The 14,550-nt window shown below is 44.1% G+C and overlaps 1 protein-coding gene across 1 annotated transcript in view; it reads right to left on the bottom strand.

Moving 5' to 3' along the window:
- Positions 1-14,550, bottom strand: part of LOC109890441 (low-density lipoprotein receptor-related protein 1B) — a 160,703-nt gene that overhangs the window by 125,142 nt on the left and 21,011 nt on the right. The window contains exons 3-4 of the mRNA XM_031792245.1: positions 2,856-2,975; positions 476-604 (exon numbers count right to left, since the gene is read on the bottom strand). Coding sequence (XP_031648105.1) covers positions 476-604; positions 2,856-2,975 — 249 coding nt within the window. The remainder of the gene's footprint in view (positions 1-475; positions 605-2,855; positions 2,976-14,550) is intronic.

Below are 14,550 nucleotides of genomic sequence, written 5' to 3'. Positions count from 1 at the left end.
AATTGCTAACTAGCGTTAGTGCAATGACTGGAAGTCTACTGTAAGTGCTAGCATGCTATCCGCTAACGCTAGTTAGCATTGGCGCACCTCTATAAAAATGGCATCCACGAGTTCATCTGACTCTGGGGAAGAAGATAAAGGGCTTCATTGCCAAAATCCTGAAGTGTCTCTTTAACATCCCTCTTGTACTATCTGCAACAATTGTAAAGTTACCTGATTGAATCATCACATTACGTTGTGGCCCTAAGGGGCAAAGTAACACAGAACAGCAAAGACGAGTAGACATGAAATAGCTCAGGTCGTGTTACAGGTCGGCTATAAATGTTCACCAGATGAGTCTTCAATATAAAGTTCAATTCATATTGATTAGATGTAAACCCCTTGGTTTACTTCATGAAACAACACATTCTAGAGGTAAAACCTCTCCATCAAAGACATGCTGCATTCTAAAGCCATGATACATAACTCATCTTACCGGTCTTGGCTTTACAGGACCTTCTGTTGGGTTGTAGGATGTATCCATCTGTACAGCTACATCTATATGATCCAAAGGTGTTCATACAGGTCTGGCTACATGTATCATATACTGCGCATTCGTCGTGATCTACAGTGAGGACAAGAAGTTGTTAGAAACTAAGTGCAGTTAAAAAATGACCTAAATACAGTGCATTCGGAAAGTATTCAGACCCCTTGACTTTTTCCACATTTTGATACTTTACAGCCTTTTTCTAAAAGGGATTACATTGTTTTGTAATCTACACACAATACCCCATAATGACAAAGCAAAAACAGGATTTTAGAAATGGAAGAGGAAGAGTCTTGGTGGTTCCACACCTTTTCCATTTAAGAATGCCACTGTGTTCTTGGGGACCTTCAATGATGTAGAAGTGTTTTTGTACCCTTCCCCAGATCTGTGCCTCGACACAATCCTGTCTCTGAGCTCTATGGACAATTCCTTTGACCTCATGGATTGGTTTTGGCTCTGACATGCACTGTCACTTGCAGTTGACAGTGCAGTTGACAGTCTTGACAGGTGTGTGCCTTTCCAAATCATGCCCAATCAATTTAATTTACCACAGGTGGACTCAAATCTAGTTGTAGAAACATCGCAAGGATGATCAATGGAACAGGATGCACCTGAGCTCAATTTCAAGTCTCATAGCAAAGGGTAAAAATTGTTATTTCGTTTTTTAAATTTCTAAAACCTGTTTGTCATTATGCGGTATTGTCACGCCCTGACCATAGAAATCTGTTTATTCTCTATGTTGGTTGGGGCGTGATAGTGACTAGGGTGAATTATATTTTTATGTTGGCCTGATATGGTTCCCAATCAGAGGCAGCTGTTTTGGGGGGGCACATGGAGCAGTCGGCAGAGCCGAGGAGTGAACCAGAGCCAGTCTGGGAGAAGAAGTAGAATTTGGAAGAGAGAGAAATGGGAGAGTTGTTGAGTTGGTGGAGGATGCACGGATTTGGAATAAAGGAACGTGTTGCCAGTTTGGTGCCACCTGAGTCAGCTCCCCGTACTCGTCCTGAGAAGTGTGTTAAAGTTCCGGAACAATTGATGCCAGCTATACACACCAGGTCTCCAGTGCATCTTCACAACCCAGTGCGTCCTGTGCCAATTCCTAACACTCTCCCTCAAGTGCGTGTCCCCAGTCAGGTCTGTCCTGTTCTTGCTCCCCGCACTCACCCTGAGGTGAGTGTCATCAGCCCGGTGCCACCTGTACCGGTCCCACGCTTCAGGCCTCCAGTGCGCCTCCACGGTCAGGTGCTTCATGTTCCTGCTCCTCGCACTCTAGCTCCAGTGCGCCTCCACAGTCCAGTACGTCCTGTGCCTCTTCCCCGCACTCGCCCTGAGGTGCGTGCTATCAGCCCGGTGCCACCTGTACCGGTCCCACGCATCAGGCCTTCAGTGCGCCTCCACAGTCCAGAGCTTCCGGCGACAGTTCCCAGTCCAGAGCTTCCGGCGACTGTTCCCAGTCCAGATCTTCCGCCGACAGTTCCCAGTCCAGAGCTTCCGGTGACAGTTTCCAGGCCAGAGCTTCCGGCGACAGTTTCCAGTCCAGAGCTTCCGGCGACAGTTCCCAGTCCAGAGCTTCCGGCGACAGTTCCCAGTCCAGAGTTTCCGCCGGCAGTTCCCAGTCCAGAGCTTCCAGCGACAGTTCCCAGTCCAGAGCTTCCGGCGACTTTTCACAGTCCGGAACCTCCAACGACGGTCCTCAGTCCGGGACCTCCAACGACGGTCCTCAGTCGATCCGCGGTCCAGGGAGGGGGGGGGGGTGAATTATATTTCTATGGTGGCCTGATATGGTTCCCAATCAGAGGCAGCTGTTTTTTGTTGTCTCTGATTGTGGATCATATTTAGGTAGCCATTTTCCCCATTGTTAGTTGTGGGATCTTGTCTACAGTAAGTTGCCTTTGTGCACACCAGTAGCTTCACGTTTCGTTTGTGCTTTATTGTTTTTTGTTTGATGAGTTTCGATTTATAAAAATATGTGGAACTCTACGCCTGCTGTGAATTGCTCCAATCATTACGACGAGCGTGACAGGTATTGTCTGTAGATTGATGATATAATAAGGCTGTAATGTAACAAAATGTGGATAAAGGGAAGGAGTCTGAATACTTTCCGGTATATAAACCTGGTTTAATGCGGCCCCAAAAAGTGTCACCTTCACACATAAAGTGTACAATATATGTGTGTCCATTTTGCAGCTATTCCAAAATGATCCAAATATGACTTACTGTATTGTCAAACTTAAAAGAGCTACCATTCTTTTTGTGTCATCAGTTTGTCAATATCCACCACCCATCCTTTTGATATAGATGAATAGCCTTGTTGGCTGTCGGCCCTTACCTCTGCAGGCTCGACCATCCTGTTCCACCTCGAAGCCATCAGCACAGAAGCAGAACGTCACGTTTCTCATTTTGACACAGCCGTACTGACACAACAACTCTTGGCATTTTGGCTGGAGTTCTGGAAGACAAAGTAAAAAAAAACATGAAAATATACCCTTTTGTTGTGTATAGGTGGTTGACATTGCCGTGTTAATACATCACTAATATCTCTGTGCTTCAGACTTGAAGTTTCTAAGTTGAATTGTAATTTCCTTTCTTACTGTCAGCAGAAGGGGAAGAGGTGTGAAAGATTTGAACGCCCCAAAAGAGGACATAGAAACCCTTTTAAAATAAATGAGCTGTTTATCATTTGGTGTGGATGATTTATTTCACAGCGATTTCAGAAAGTTAATTGCTGTTTAAAAGCTGCTTATGTTGATACATTTCTCCGAATTAGATGCCACCTCAAGGTTGCTGTCAACAGGAAAACAGTTAAGTAGAAATGTAAGGTCCATTGTATGAAATTCATCATTTCCTCCAACAGCAATAACTGCTCTTAATCACATTCATCAGTCAGAGAGCTGTCCAAGGCTACGTCCCAAATGGCCTGTACCCTATTCCCTATATACTGTATGGCACTACTTTAGACCAGAGCCCTGGTCAAAAGTAGTGCACTATATAGGGAACAGGGTGCCATTTGGGACACACAGGCTTCCTGCTGTTCTGTCAGCATCTCTCTACACCTATTTTGTATTTATTGATTGGTGGAAAAATTTCATGTGATTTATATTCTTGCACAACATGCGCCACTGCCACAAATTGCAATGACTTCAATAGCCAAAATATCATTCAAAAGCATTTATTTCCTCATAAACCTGTCAGCGGCTAACCTTGGGAGTGTGAAGCAGAGTTATATCTATTTGTGTCAAGCAGGCTAGATCGCTAGAGCCATCACACACAGCATTAATAAATCAATTAGTCAGTCACTTCACTTTAACTTACATGCATTCACTTTGATGCAAGTCTAGCTTTTAAACACACTCCTTTCGGTACTGAAACATTTCCAGGTCAGCTCTATCCCATCTCCCACTGATTACAAACAGCCTCTTCATTCTCCCATGATGCCTCACCAGGAGCACTAGGGAGTTGACCAGAACTCATAAGAACTTTTCCTTCTGTGAAAAGCAATATGGCTGTTCCGGTGGTGTTTGAGTAATATAGCTGTCCCCCAATTCCCATCGCCTGTACTCCCCACAGAGATGGCGGTGGTCCCCCACATGGATGGACATGGATGTGGGTAAGGGCTCCACTGCTGTGAGGAATTGTATGGGTGCTTGTGGAGACTGGGGAACTTTTGCTCAGCGTTGTTGTAAAGGTACAGTAGATCATAGTCACCCCCTCCTGGTGGTGAGATGGATCACCTCAGCGGGCCAGCGTCCCAGACCTCAGCCCCATAGCAGCCCCATCAACCCCAGGCAGACCCGACAGCTCTATATCTTGTTTACTGATTCCCATAGCAAACACCTGTGTCTGGTCCTGTGTCTGGTCTCTGGTTAGTGGAGCACGACAGTGGCGGAATCACCTTGAGGATTCACTGTGTGAGTTATGTGGCTGTAAATTTACCACAGTGCCATGGCAGCGGAGCGCAGGGGAGGTTCACACACTGTCAGGTGTCTTGTTTAATGGCCTGTTTCACAGTCAAACTACATTATCAGGAATAAGAAAGGCAAATAATGCCTAGCGTTCCTTGACTTTTCACTATATTTTCACTTAAGCGTAACTTTTTCCAGAGCATAATCTGTAAATCTAAACTAGTCCACATTTTTGTATATATTGGATAGAACGCCAACACACCACAACTAAGGCTTCTGGTTTAGCATGTGAATGGAGAAGAAGCTTGTGGATGTGGTTCCTATGGATTAGTTCATTTTGCCAAATTTGTACTTTGCATTCCACTTTTTTACATATCATATTTGATTGGTGAGTTTGTAAGTTATCTTTATGATTCTGAAGTCACATGACATGAGGAGGAGAAGACCTGTAACGAACGTTTCAACCGCGGTGGCAAACGTGAATGGTAATGGTGCCGACTCCAGTCCAACTGTTACAGAGCCTCATGCGGTCACACTCCCCACCGATCTTCAGAACCTCCTGGTCTCAGAAATTACAGCTACCACTGCCACTCAGCAGAGCTTTCCTTTGTCTAGATACCTATTGAAGGACTTTTCATCACTTCATTACGCCCTATTGATCATTCGTAGATGTAAAGAAACTTGGCCCCTTTTCTTTTTTTGTAACAAGGTAGCATACAATATTTTCGATGGCTAACAACGCTAATAATAGTAATATGGGAATAGGTAGACCTAATCCGATAACGTTTTCATCTTGGAATACTAAGGCAATCTTGTCAAGAGGTCTAGGGTCTTCTCCCATTTGAAAAAGCTCAAATCAGATGTGGTATTTTTTACAAGAGACCCATTTACACATTAAAGATCACTCAAGGCTACAAAACTCCAAGTTTAGTCAGGTGTTCCACTCAGACTTTAACTCTAAAGCCAGAGGGGTTGCAATTTTGGTAAGTAAAATAATACATTTCTCTACTACTAATGTTATGTCAGACAGTAATGGGAGATATTTAATCATAACTGGCACCATTTGGCACACACCTGTAGTATTGGTTAATGTATATGCTCCCAATGTTGATGATGTTGAATTTGATAAACGATTGCTGGGGAAAATCCCTTCTCTGAACACCCATCTTTTGATGTTTGGCGGGGATCTGAATTGTATTATTAGCCCGGCTTTAGACCGCCACAACCCCAGAACTATGTCTCCTTCTGCTATGTCAAAGTCCTTCTCAGATTTGATGGTTTAGAATGAGTGTTTCAGATTTCAGAATCCAAAAGAGGCGAAAGAGTCTTTTTTTCTTTTCACATGTACACCATTCTTTTTCTCGTATTGACTATTTCTTTATTGATCATAAGTTATTTCCAAATGTCACCTCTTCTGAAAATGTACCCATTGTAATATCTGACCATGGACCTTAAGCCCTCGACAAACTCGTACTCCTCTCTGTTAGAGATTCAATTCTCTTCTCCTGTCTGACACAGACTTCTGTAACGTTATCTCCACTTCTATTGACAATTTTCAGATTTTCAAATCAGACAAGCTCTACCTCTCATTCTCTCTTATGGGAATCACTTAAGGCCTATCTTAGAGGAGTATTATTTATTACTCTTCTCATTTAAACAAAACTCAGAAAGCTAAACTAGAAGAACTCTTAAGCCATCCTTGACTTAGACCATCAATATGCCCTGACGCCATCTCCAGAGCTACATAAGCAACGCTTGAACTTACAATCTGAATTCAATCTCTTGCCCACTACAGACGCAGAACGGTTACTATTGCATTCACTTGGTATGAAAATGGCGACAGGGCAAGTCATCTGAACGCACACCAATTAAAACGCAGAGCTGCTACTCGTCTGATTCCCCAAATGAAAGATACCTCTCATAGCTTGATTTCTGACCCTACGGGGATCAATGACACCTTCATGTCTTTCTATTCCTCCCTGTATACATCTTAATTTCCATCAGATACTGCCAAAATGACTACATTTTTGGGTGAACTGGAGACTCCCACAGTTGAGGCTGAAACTACAAATGACCTTGATTCCCCTCTCAGCCTTGAAGAAGTAATTCAGCCTATCAAGTCAATGCAGAGCATCAAGGCTCTGGGGCCTGATTGGTTTCCAACTGAGTTCTTTAAGAAATTCTATACCAAGTTAGCCCCTTTACCTTTATCTATGTATAATGGAATCACTTGAACGTGGCTCGTTGCCACCTACCCTAACAAAGGCTTCAATAGCGCTTCTCCTTAAGAAGGGGAAAGACCCCACTTCCTGTTCTTCATTTAGGCCCCTAAGCCTCCTTAATGTGGATGTAAAAGTGCTGGTGAAGGTGATAGCGATGCGTCTGGAAGTAGTCTTACCAGGATTCATATCACAGGAAGAAACCGGCTTTATTAAGGACAGATATTCATTTTTTAACATCTGGACACTGTTTAACATAATTTATTCTAAACAATTCTCCAACTCCCCTCAGGTCGTAATCTCCCTAGACGCAGAGAGGGCATTCAACAGAATTGAATGGGAGAACCTATTTTCTGTTCTTAAAAAATGTGGATTTGGAGACAAATTTAGCTCATGGATCTGTCTCTTGCATACATATCCCCAGGTCAGTGTCTGTACCAATGACACCTGTTCTGATTATTTTGCCCTGGAATGTGGGACACGCCAAGGCTGCCCACGGCCCCCTTAATTTTTTTGCCGTCGTCATTGAGCCCTTTTCAGTAGATTTACCTTCATCCTCCTATTTCCTAGGTGTAACACGGGAAGGAGTTGAACGTAGGTTATCATTATATGCAGACGATTTGTTACTCTATGCAAATAACCCTGTAACCTGATTACCTTCTATCATTTCTATTTTGGAGAAATTTGGCTCCTTCTCCGGTTACAAGCTGAATCTCCAGAAAAGTGAGTGCTTCCCAGTCAATCCAGAAGCACTATAGCTCCAGCAGACAGACTTGCCCTTTCAGCTTAGCCGCTCTGGTTTCAAATACCTTGGAGTAAATGTAACTTGTTCATTACATGCTCTTTTTTCTGAAAACTTTTCTCCCCTTCTTGCACAAATGAAAACACATTTTCAGAGGTAGAGTAGCTTACCACTATCACTTATAGGAAGGATTGCTGCTGTAAAAATGAACAGTTTACCCAAATTCCTTTATCAATTTCAATCTATCCCATTGATTTGACCAAAGTGCTTTTTTAAAGTCAACCAATCAGACTGTTACCACATTTATCTGGAGAGGAAAGGTACCCAGAGTCGGTAGATCTTTATTTCAGTGATGTTTAGTGGAGGGCTGGCACTACTCAACTTTTTATACTATTACTGGGCAGCCAACTTTCAGAAATTGCCATTCTGGTTACATGCTCCAGATACCCCATTGTGCCACATTCTTGTTTTTCTGTTTCTCTTCCTGCTTTACTCTGCTCTTCTCTCCCAACATCCCCCTCTCGCTATACTTGCAATCCTGTAGTGCTTACCATACTTAAGATTTGGTACCAGTTTCAACAGCATTTCAAATTCTCCTCTGCATCTACTATGGTTCCTATTGATTAGAATCACTTATTCCCCGCTTCCCTAATAGATCATGCTTTCTGTCACTGGACAAGGAAAGGTATTAAGTCCTTCCCTAATAGATTATGCTTTCTCTCAATGGACAAGGAAAGGTATTAAATCCTTCCAAGACTTGTGTAAAATGATTTATTTCTAGTTTTCCCAACCTTGCCTCTAAATACTCTTTGCCTCCATCTCACTTTTTCCCTTACCTTCAAATTAGGCATTGTGTATCCTCACAACTTTCTGGATTCCCTGCTTCACCCCCTTGCCAACCCTGGGATGGCATATTGACTCTATTACCTCAACAGAAAGCAGTAATTTGTCAGATCTATCTGTGTATTTTGTCATTTGTGAAACACTCCAGCAACAAAACTAAATCTGCGTGGGAATGGGAAATGGGTATTGAATTTACACAAGTGGTGGGATGAGGTGATTGATAGAGTTTTGGTGGTTCCATACAATTTAAGGTTTTCCAAATCCAGATTGTCTAAAATATATCCAAATGTAAATGATGAATGCGATAGATGTCATGTCTCACCATGTGACCTTAGTCACATGTTCATTCAAATGTTCTAAACTACAAAATTACTGGGACTTTATCTGAGGTGCTTGAAATGAACCTGCAGCCATGTCCCTTGAAAGCTATTTTTGGTATTCCAGAAGACTTGTTCTCCTTGGATCCCAAACATGTCCATATTGTTGCTTGTACATCCTTATTAGCCCGACGTAGAACTCTTCTCCAGTGGAAGTCTGCTCAGCCCCCCTCTACTTCTCAATGGCTCAACGATGTAATGTTCTTGCTAAAGCTTGAGAAAAATAAGTATTCTCTTAGGGGTTCCGATGATACATTTGTAAAAAAAAATGGCAACCATTTATATCATACTTTAATGGCTTGCAGAGGCTTCCCTCTGATGAGATGCTTTAAGGTTTCCCAGTAGGTGTTACCAGTAGTCATTACATAATAGGTACAGTCATCAATATAATGCTATCCAGTCCAAGCAAGTTTGTTTACTGATCATTTCTTTCTTTCTGTTTTTGAATTTTGAATCTGTATTGAGTTGTTTGTATATTTTTCCCCCTGCATCTTTGCTTGTTTATTTGTTGTGATATCTCTGTAGAATTTTTGTTTTCTAGGACCGAATTGAGGGAGGATGTGGGGTGGGTTGGCTATATGGGGTGATCAGGGTGGGTGGCTAGGACGCGGTTGGGGGTGGGTGGTTGGGAGGGAGGGAATCGAGGTGGGTGGACTAAGGTAGGGCGGAGAGGTAGGGAACGGACTAGGGAACGGACTGGGGGGCTTGGGTTTATGTGTTGTGTGAAGGGAGGGAGGGGTATGGTAAAATCTTTGTACTTACATTGATGTACATTTAGTAAAACTTGTATTTTATTTTTTTAAACACACCACAATTACCTAAACTAACATTAGGGTGGTGAGCTATTCCCAGTGCATTGTAATGTCTTGTTTCCTTGTAAAAGTGCATTGCATCTATCCTGCTTTGCCTCTCATTGAGAGTACATGGCTGTACTCTTGAGTAAAACCTCTTAAAACCCTCCTGTTGTGTTCCGGTCGAATTGGACCGATTTACAAGTTCTCTCTGAAAAATGTAGTTCATTTAATCTGATTGTCATAGGTTTCCATGACTTTGCCCACACAGTGCATCTGAACACTCTGAACAACACTGAACACTCTCACTCCCCTTCTTGTCTTCCATGGCAACCCCCACTGGAACCTTTCCCCAATAGAATCTTTCCCGCATGGGAACCACAACTGCTGGCATTCTCACAAACAATCGCAACATTGTTTCAATAATATATAGAACTTTTCTCGCAGCTCTGGTGTACAATGCTTTTTTGAGTCCTTGCTCACAATTCATTCTGTGGCAGCACAATGATCAAACGATATACTGCATGTGAGGATCTTGATCATATCTTTGATCATGACACTGGTGAGGAGGAGAGAGGCCAGGAAACTGACAGTGAAGATGCATTAGAGGTGGAAGTGTCAGAAGTTGAAGACAACACAGAATATGATCCAGACCAAGAAGCAACCGATGTGGAACAATCCAGTGATGAGGAAGAGGGCCCTGCTGAGGTTGTTGTTACATTCCGGTCAAAGAATGGGAATTTGTCCTGATCTTCATCCCCACCTGAGAGGAGAGGTCAGCTGTCGGCTGAAAATGTTGTCAGGTAGATCCCAGGGCCAACGAGATACACCATATCCAGGGTTGATGACATAAAATCCTGCTTCGAACGGTTCCTGACAGAGTCAATCGAAACTATAGTGATAAACATGACCATCTTGGAGGGGAGACGTGTTTACAAAGACAACTGGAAGGAGGTAGACCGGACGAACGTCCAAGCATACGTGGACCTCTTGATTTTGGCTGGTGTGTACAGATCCAGAAACAAATCTACCACCAGTTTATGGGAGTCTGGTGGGGCAATGTTTCATGCCACTATGTCAATCCAGACATTTCACGTGTTGTCACAGGTGATTTGCTTCAACAACCGTGATACAAGACCAGGCCGCCGTCAACAAGACAAGCTGGCAGCTATCAGAGAGGTTTGGCACAAGTGGGTGAAGCGCCTGCCAATTATTTATAACCCAAGTACAGACATCACAGTGGATGAGTGTCTGGTCGCTTTTAGGGGACGCTGCCCATTCAAACAGTACACGCCAAGCAAACTGTCTAAATATGGAGTAAAGATATGGGCAGCATGTGAAGCCAGGACAAGTTATACCTGGAACATGCAGGCTTACTCTAGGAAACATGCTGACGGTGTTCCCGAAAGGAACCAGGGTAAGCGGGGGGTCCTGGAAATGACTGCATGTCTCCAGGGGCACAACATAACATTTGACAATTTCTTCACCTCATATGCTCTTGGTCAGGAGCTGCTCCCAAAAAAATGACCATGGTGGGGACGGTCAGAAGGAACAAGCCTGAGTTGCCTCCTGCCTTACTCAATACCAAGGACAGGGATCGTTTTTCCTCTAAATTTACCTTCACCGATACACACACTCTCACTCTTACTGCACAAAGAAAAATAAGAATGTGCGCCTGATGACAACTCTGCACAGGGATAATGATTGTTATGACTTTGTGATTATGAATTTGATTGGATACCTGTTATTCTGTTTCCTTTGTTATGCAGCACAGACTACCCAGTAAATATACCACTTTATGGTTAAAGGAATTCCTGCCTCAGTCTCATCCATTCCTCTGTCACTTGACCCGTGACAACCTGTTCACAATCACTGTCAGTCATCCTACCTGTCCAGCTACCCACACAGATTCCACTAATCTTTCAATGGCCCTTCGAGTCGGATGATGAGTGAACCAAAGGCCGGTGAAAAGGAAATGGAAAAGAAAGAATTGTCTCCACTGGAAGGAAGGAGAGAGTAGGGAAGAGCAGCTGAGGGAAATGTCTTGGAACAAAGAAAAGATCCAGGAGCTAAGCCTAAAGCAACAAAGAAGGCTTCTTCCTCAACCACCAGCAGCACCAGAAGAACCAGACAAGCACCTGGTTATCTTATCCTCTTGAAGCTAGGGGACACAATTTTTATTTTTGGGAAAATAACGTTCCCAAAGTAAACGCCCTATTTCTCAGGACCAGATGCTAGAATATGCATGTAATTGACAGCTTAGGATAGAAAACACTCTAAAGTTTCCAAAACTGTAAAAATATTGTCTGTGAGTATAACAGAACTGATATTGGAGGCGAAAGCCTGAGAAAAATCCAATCAGGAAGTGACTCTTATTTTGAAACATCTGTGTTCCTATGCATCCCTATTGACCATTGAAAGGGATATCAGCCAGATTCCTTTTTCTATGGCTTCCCTAATGTGTCTACAGCCTTTAGACGTAGTTTCAGGCCTTTATTTTGAAGAATGAGCGTGAACGACCACATTATGTAAGTGGTCAGGTGGGGGCTCTCAGAGTGATTCTTGCGCAAAAGAGAGAGGCAGCCATTGTTCCTCCCGGTATAAGTGAAAAGCCAACTGTCCCGGTTGATATATTATCGAATAGATATTTGAAAAACACCTTGAGGATTGATTATAAAAAACGTTTGCCATGTTTCTGTCAATATTATGGATATCATTTGGAATTTTTGTCTGCGTTGTCTGCGCTATTTCCGGTGGATTCCTGGGCATAACGCACCAAACTAACGGAGGTATTTGGATATAAAAAATATCTTTCTGGAACAAAAGGAACATTTGTTGTCTAACTGGGAGTCTCGTGAGTGAAAACATCCGAAGATCATCAAAGGTAAACGGTTAATTTGATTGCTTTTCTGATTTTCGTGACCAAGCTTCCTGATGCTAAGTGGAAATAATGCTATGCTAGGCTATCGATAAACTTACAAACGCTTGTATTGCTTTCGCTATAAAGCCTAATTTCAAAATCTGAGATGACAGGGTGATTAACAAAAGGCTAAGCTATGTTTCGCTGTATTTCACTTGTGATTTCATGAATATGTATATTTTCTAGTAATATGTTTTGACTGTTGCGCTATGCTATTCAGCGGTTGCTTATGACAATTCCCCCAGAGCCGGGAGGGGTAGTTCTAAGATTAAGGATTATGTGGTCGAGTTTCCCACATCAAAGGGCAAGCCCACCAGTGCTCAAAGTGGCGATGGATCAACTGTACGTTTCAGCCATCAACCATCCCCTCCGAGCCAAGTACCGGAAACTGTTTTGGGACGGGAAAGTGGTCTACAGGAAGAACCCGTGGAGGAGGTAACTCCCACCGCACAGGTTGACCAGCTTCCTGAGGCAGGCTCTGCTCACCCCTTAACTAATGGGAAATCTCAGAGGCACTCTAGACGGAGTGAGAGTTTGACCAGTGGATAGCCCTTTGGAAGTGGCCATGGCAGTCGCCATTCATAAGCCCTCAGCGGTTCACAGACCGCTGTCCTACGAGAGAGGATGAAACTACTAGCGTTGGAGGAAATTGAGCGTCAGATTGAGGAGGAACGACAGGCTGACAAACGATGTCACCTATCTGATGTGCAGGCCCATGGAGCTCTAGAGGAACGGGAATTCATTGCCAAGGACCTGGCACAACAGCGATGGCACCGTCAACAAGAAGGGAAATGGAGGAGGCACGGATGGTCTCATCCTTCCTGGAGAGGAATGAACAGGGATTTGACCTGACCACCCCTACACATGGACCTGGCCTGTCTGCCTTTCTTTCCCAATCTACTCCTCTGGTACAGCATGGCACACAGTCTCCGGAGGCTCCGAGGTCAACAGTCAATACGGAGCATGGGAGACAGGCCGCTCCGCCAACGCCCTCACTGCGGCCCAATGAGGCCACAGTGACCTCATCAGCAGTCTCGGGTTTATCCTTCACACAACCAGAAGAGGGAGCCAACATTATGAAACTGCTAGTAGCCTCAGCCTATGGCATTGCCAGACCCAAACTGCCATACTTTGAGAGCGGAAAGGAGAGTGGATTTGTGCTTTTGGAAATGGCATTGGAGAGCCTACTGGGTATTCACAGTCATCGGTCAGAACGCTACAAGTACCAAGTACTGATGGATCACTTGCGGTTTCCCAGTGCGTATAAGCTGGCCCAATCCTTTATCCACTCCGCAACACCATACACTGCCACTCTCCAGGCCCTGAAAGCGAGATATGGTGAGCCACGCCAGCTAGTCTAGAATGAACTAAACAACATCCTGAACACGTCTCCAATTAAAATGGGAGACCATGCTGCCTTCCAAGAGTTCTCCCTCGCTGACCAATCCCTGACCTCAATGCTCCAATCCGTTGAAGGAGAAGACTGGAACGAGCTGAAATGGGCTCCCACGTGGACAGGCTTCTAAGCAAGCTTCCAGCCTATCTCAGAGACAGTTTCATCGAACATTGTTTGAACAAGGGCATCCTGAAAGAGGGCTCGAGAAGCACCTATGCCCTCGGAGACCTGGCCGCATGGTTTCAGGTGAAGGCAAGAGCAAAAAACATTGCTCACCAGGCCACCATCTCAGTCATAGCCTCCAGGGGAAGGAAGGGGTTTGAACGCCAGGAGGGACAGAAAAGGCCAAATCCCACTACCATGTACTTAAATAGGAACCCGGGAAGAATACCTCTCTCAAGAGCAAGAACATTAAATTCCTGCCTTACTGCCCCTATTGCAATAGCAAGGGGCACTTCCTTGGCTCATGCCCCAGGGTAAAAAAGCATACTCAACCTCAATTGAAGGCCTGGATCACTTCAGGCGAGCGATGCTACAAGTGTGCCCGTAGCCATAAGGTGGAGACCTGCACATTAAGGAAACCCTGCAATCGCTGTAAGGAAATCCATCTCACAGTGTTACATGATGTAATTCCCCAGGCACAGAAGGAGCAGAGTATGCTCATGGTAGGAGCTGCAAAGGAGCTCCACCTTGAACAGCAGAACCGGTCTACACGGGTCATGTTGAAGGTGGTCAAGGTCACTCTGCAAAGTGAAGGGAGGAGCATTGATACATTCGCCGTTCTAGATGATTGGTCTGAAAGAACAATCATTCTCCTGGTGGCCACTCGTCAGC

The sequence above is a fragment of the Oncorhynchus kisutch genome, linkage group LG16 (genome assembly GCF_002021735.2).
Source record: "Oncorhynchus kisutch isolate 150728-3 linkage group LG16, Okis_V2, whole genome shotgun sequence".
Lineage (NCBI taxonomy): Eukaryota > Metazoa > Chordata > Actinopteri > Salmoniformes > Salmonidae > Oncorhynchus > Oncorhynchus kisutch.
Note: the sequence above shows the minus strand (reverse complement) of the source record. Positions and strands in the feature narration are given on the sequence as shown.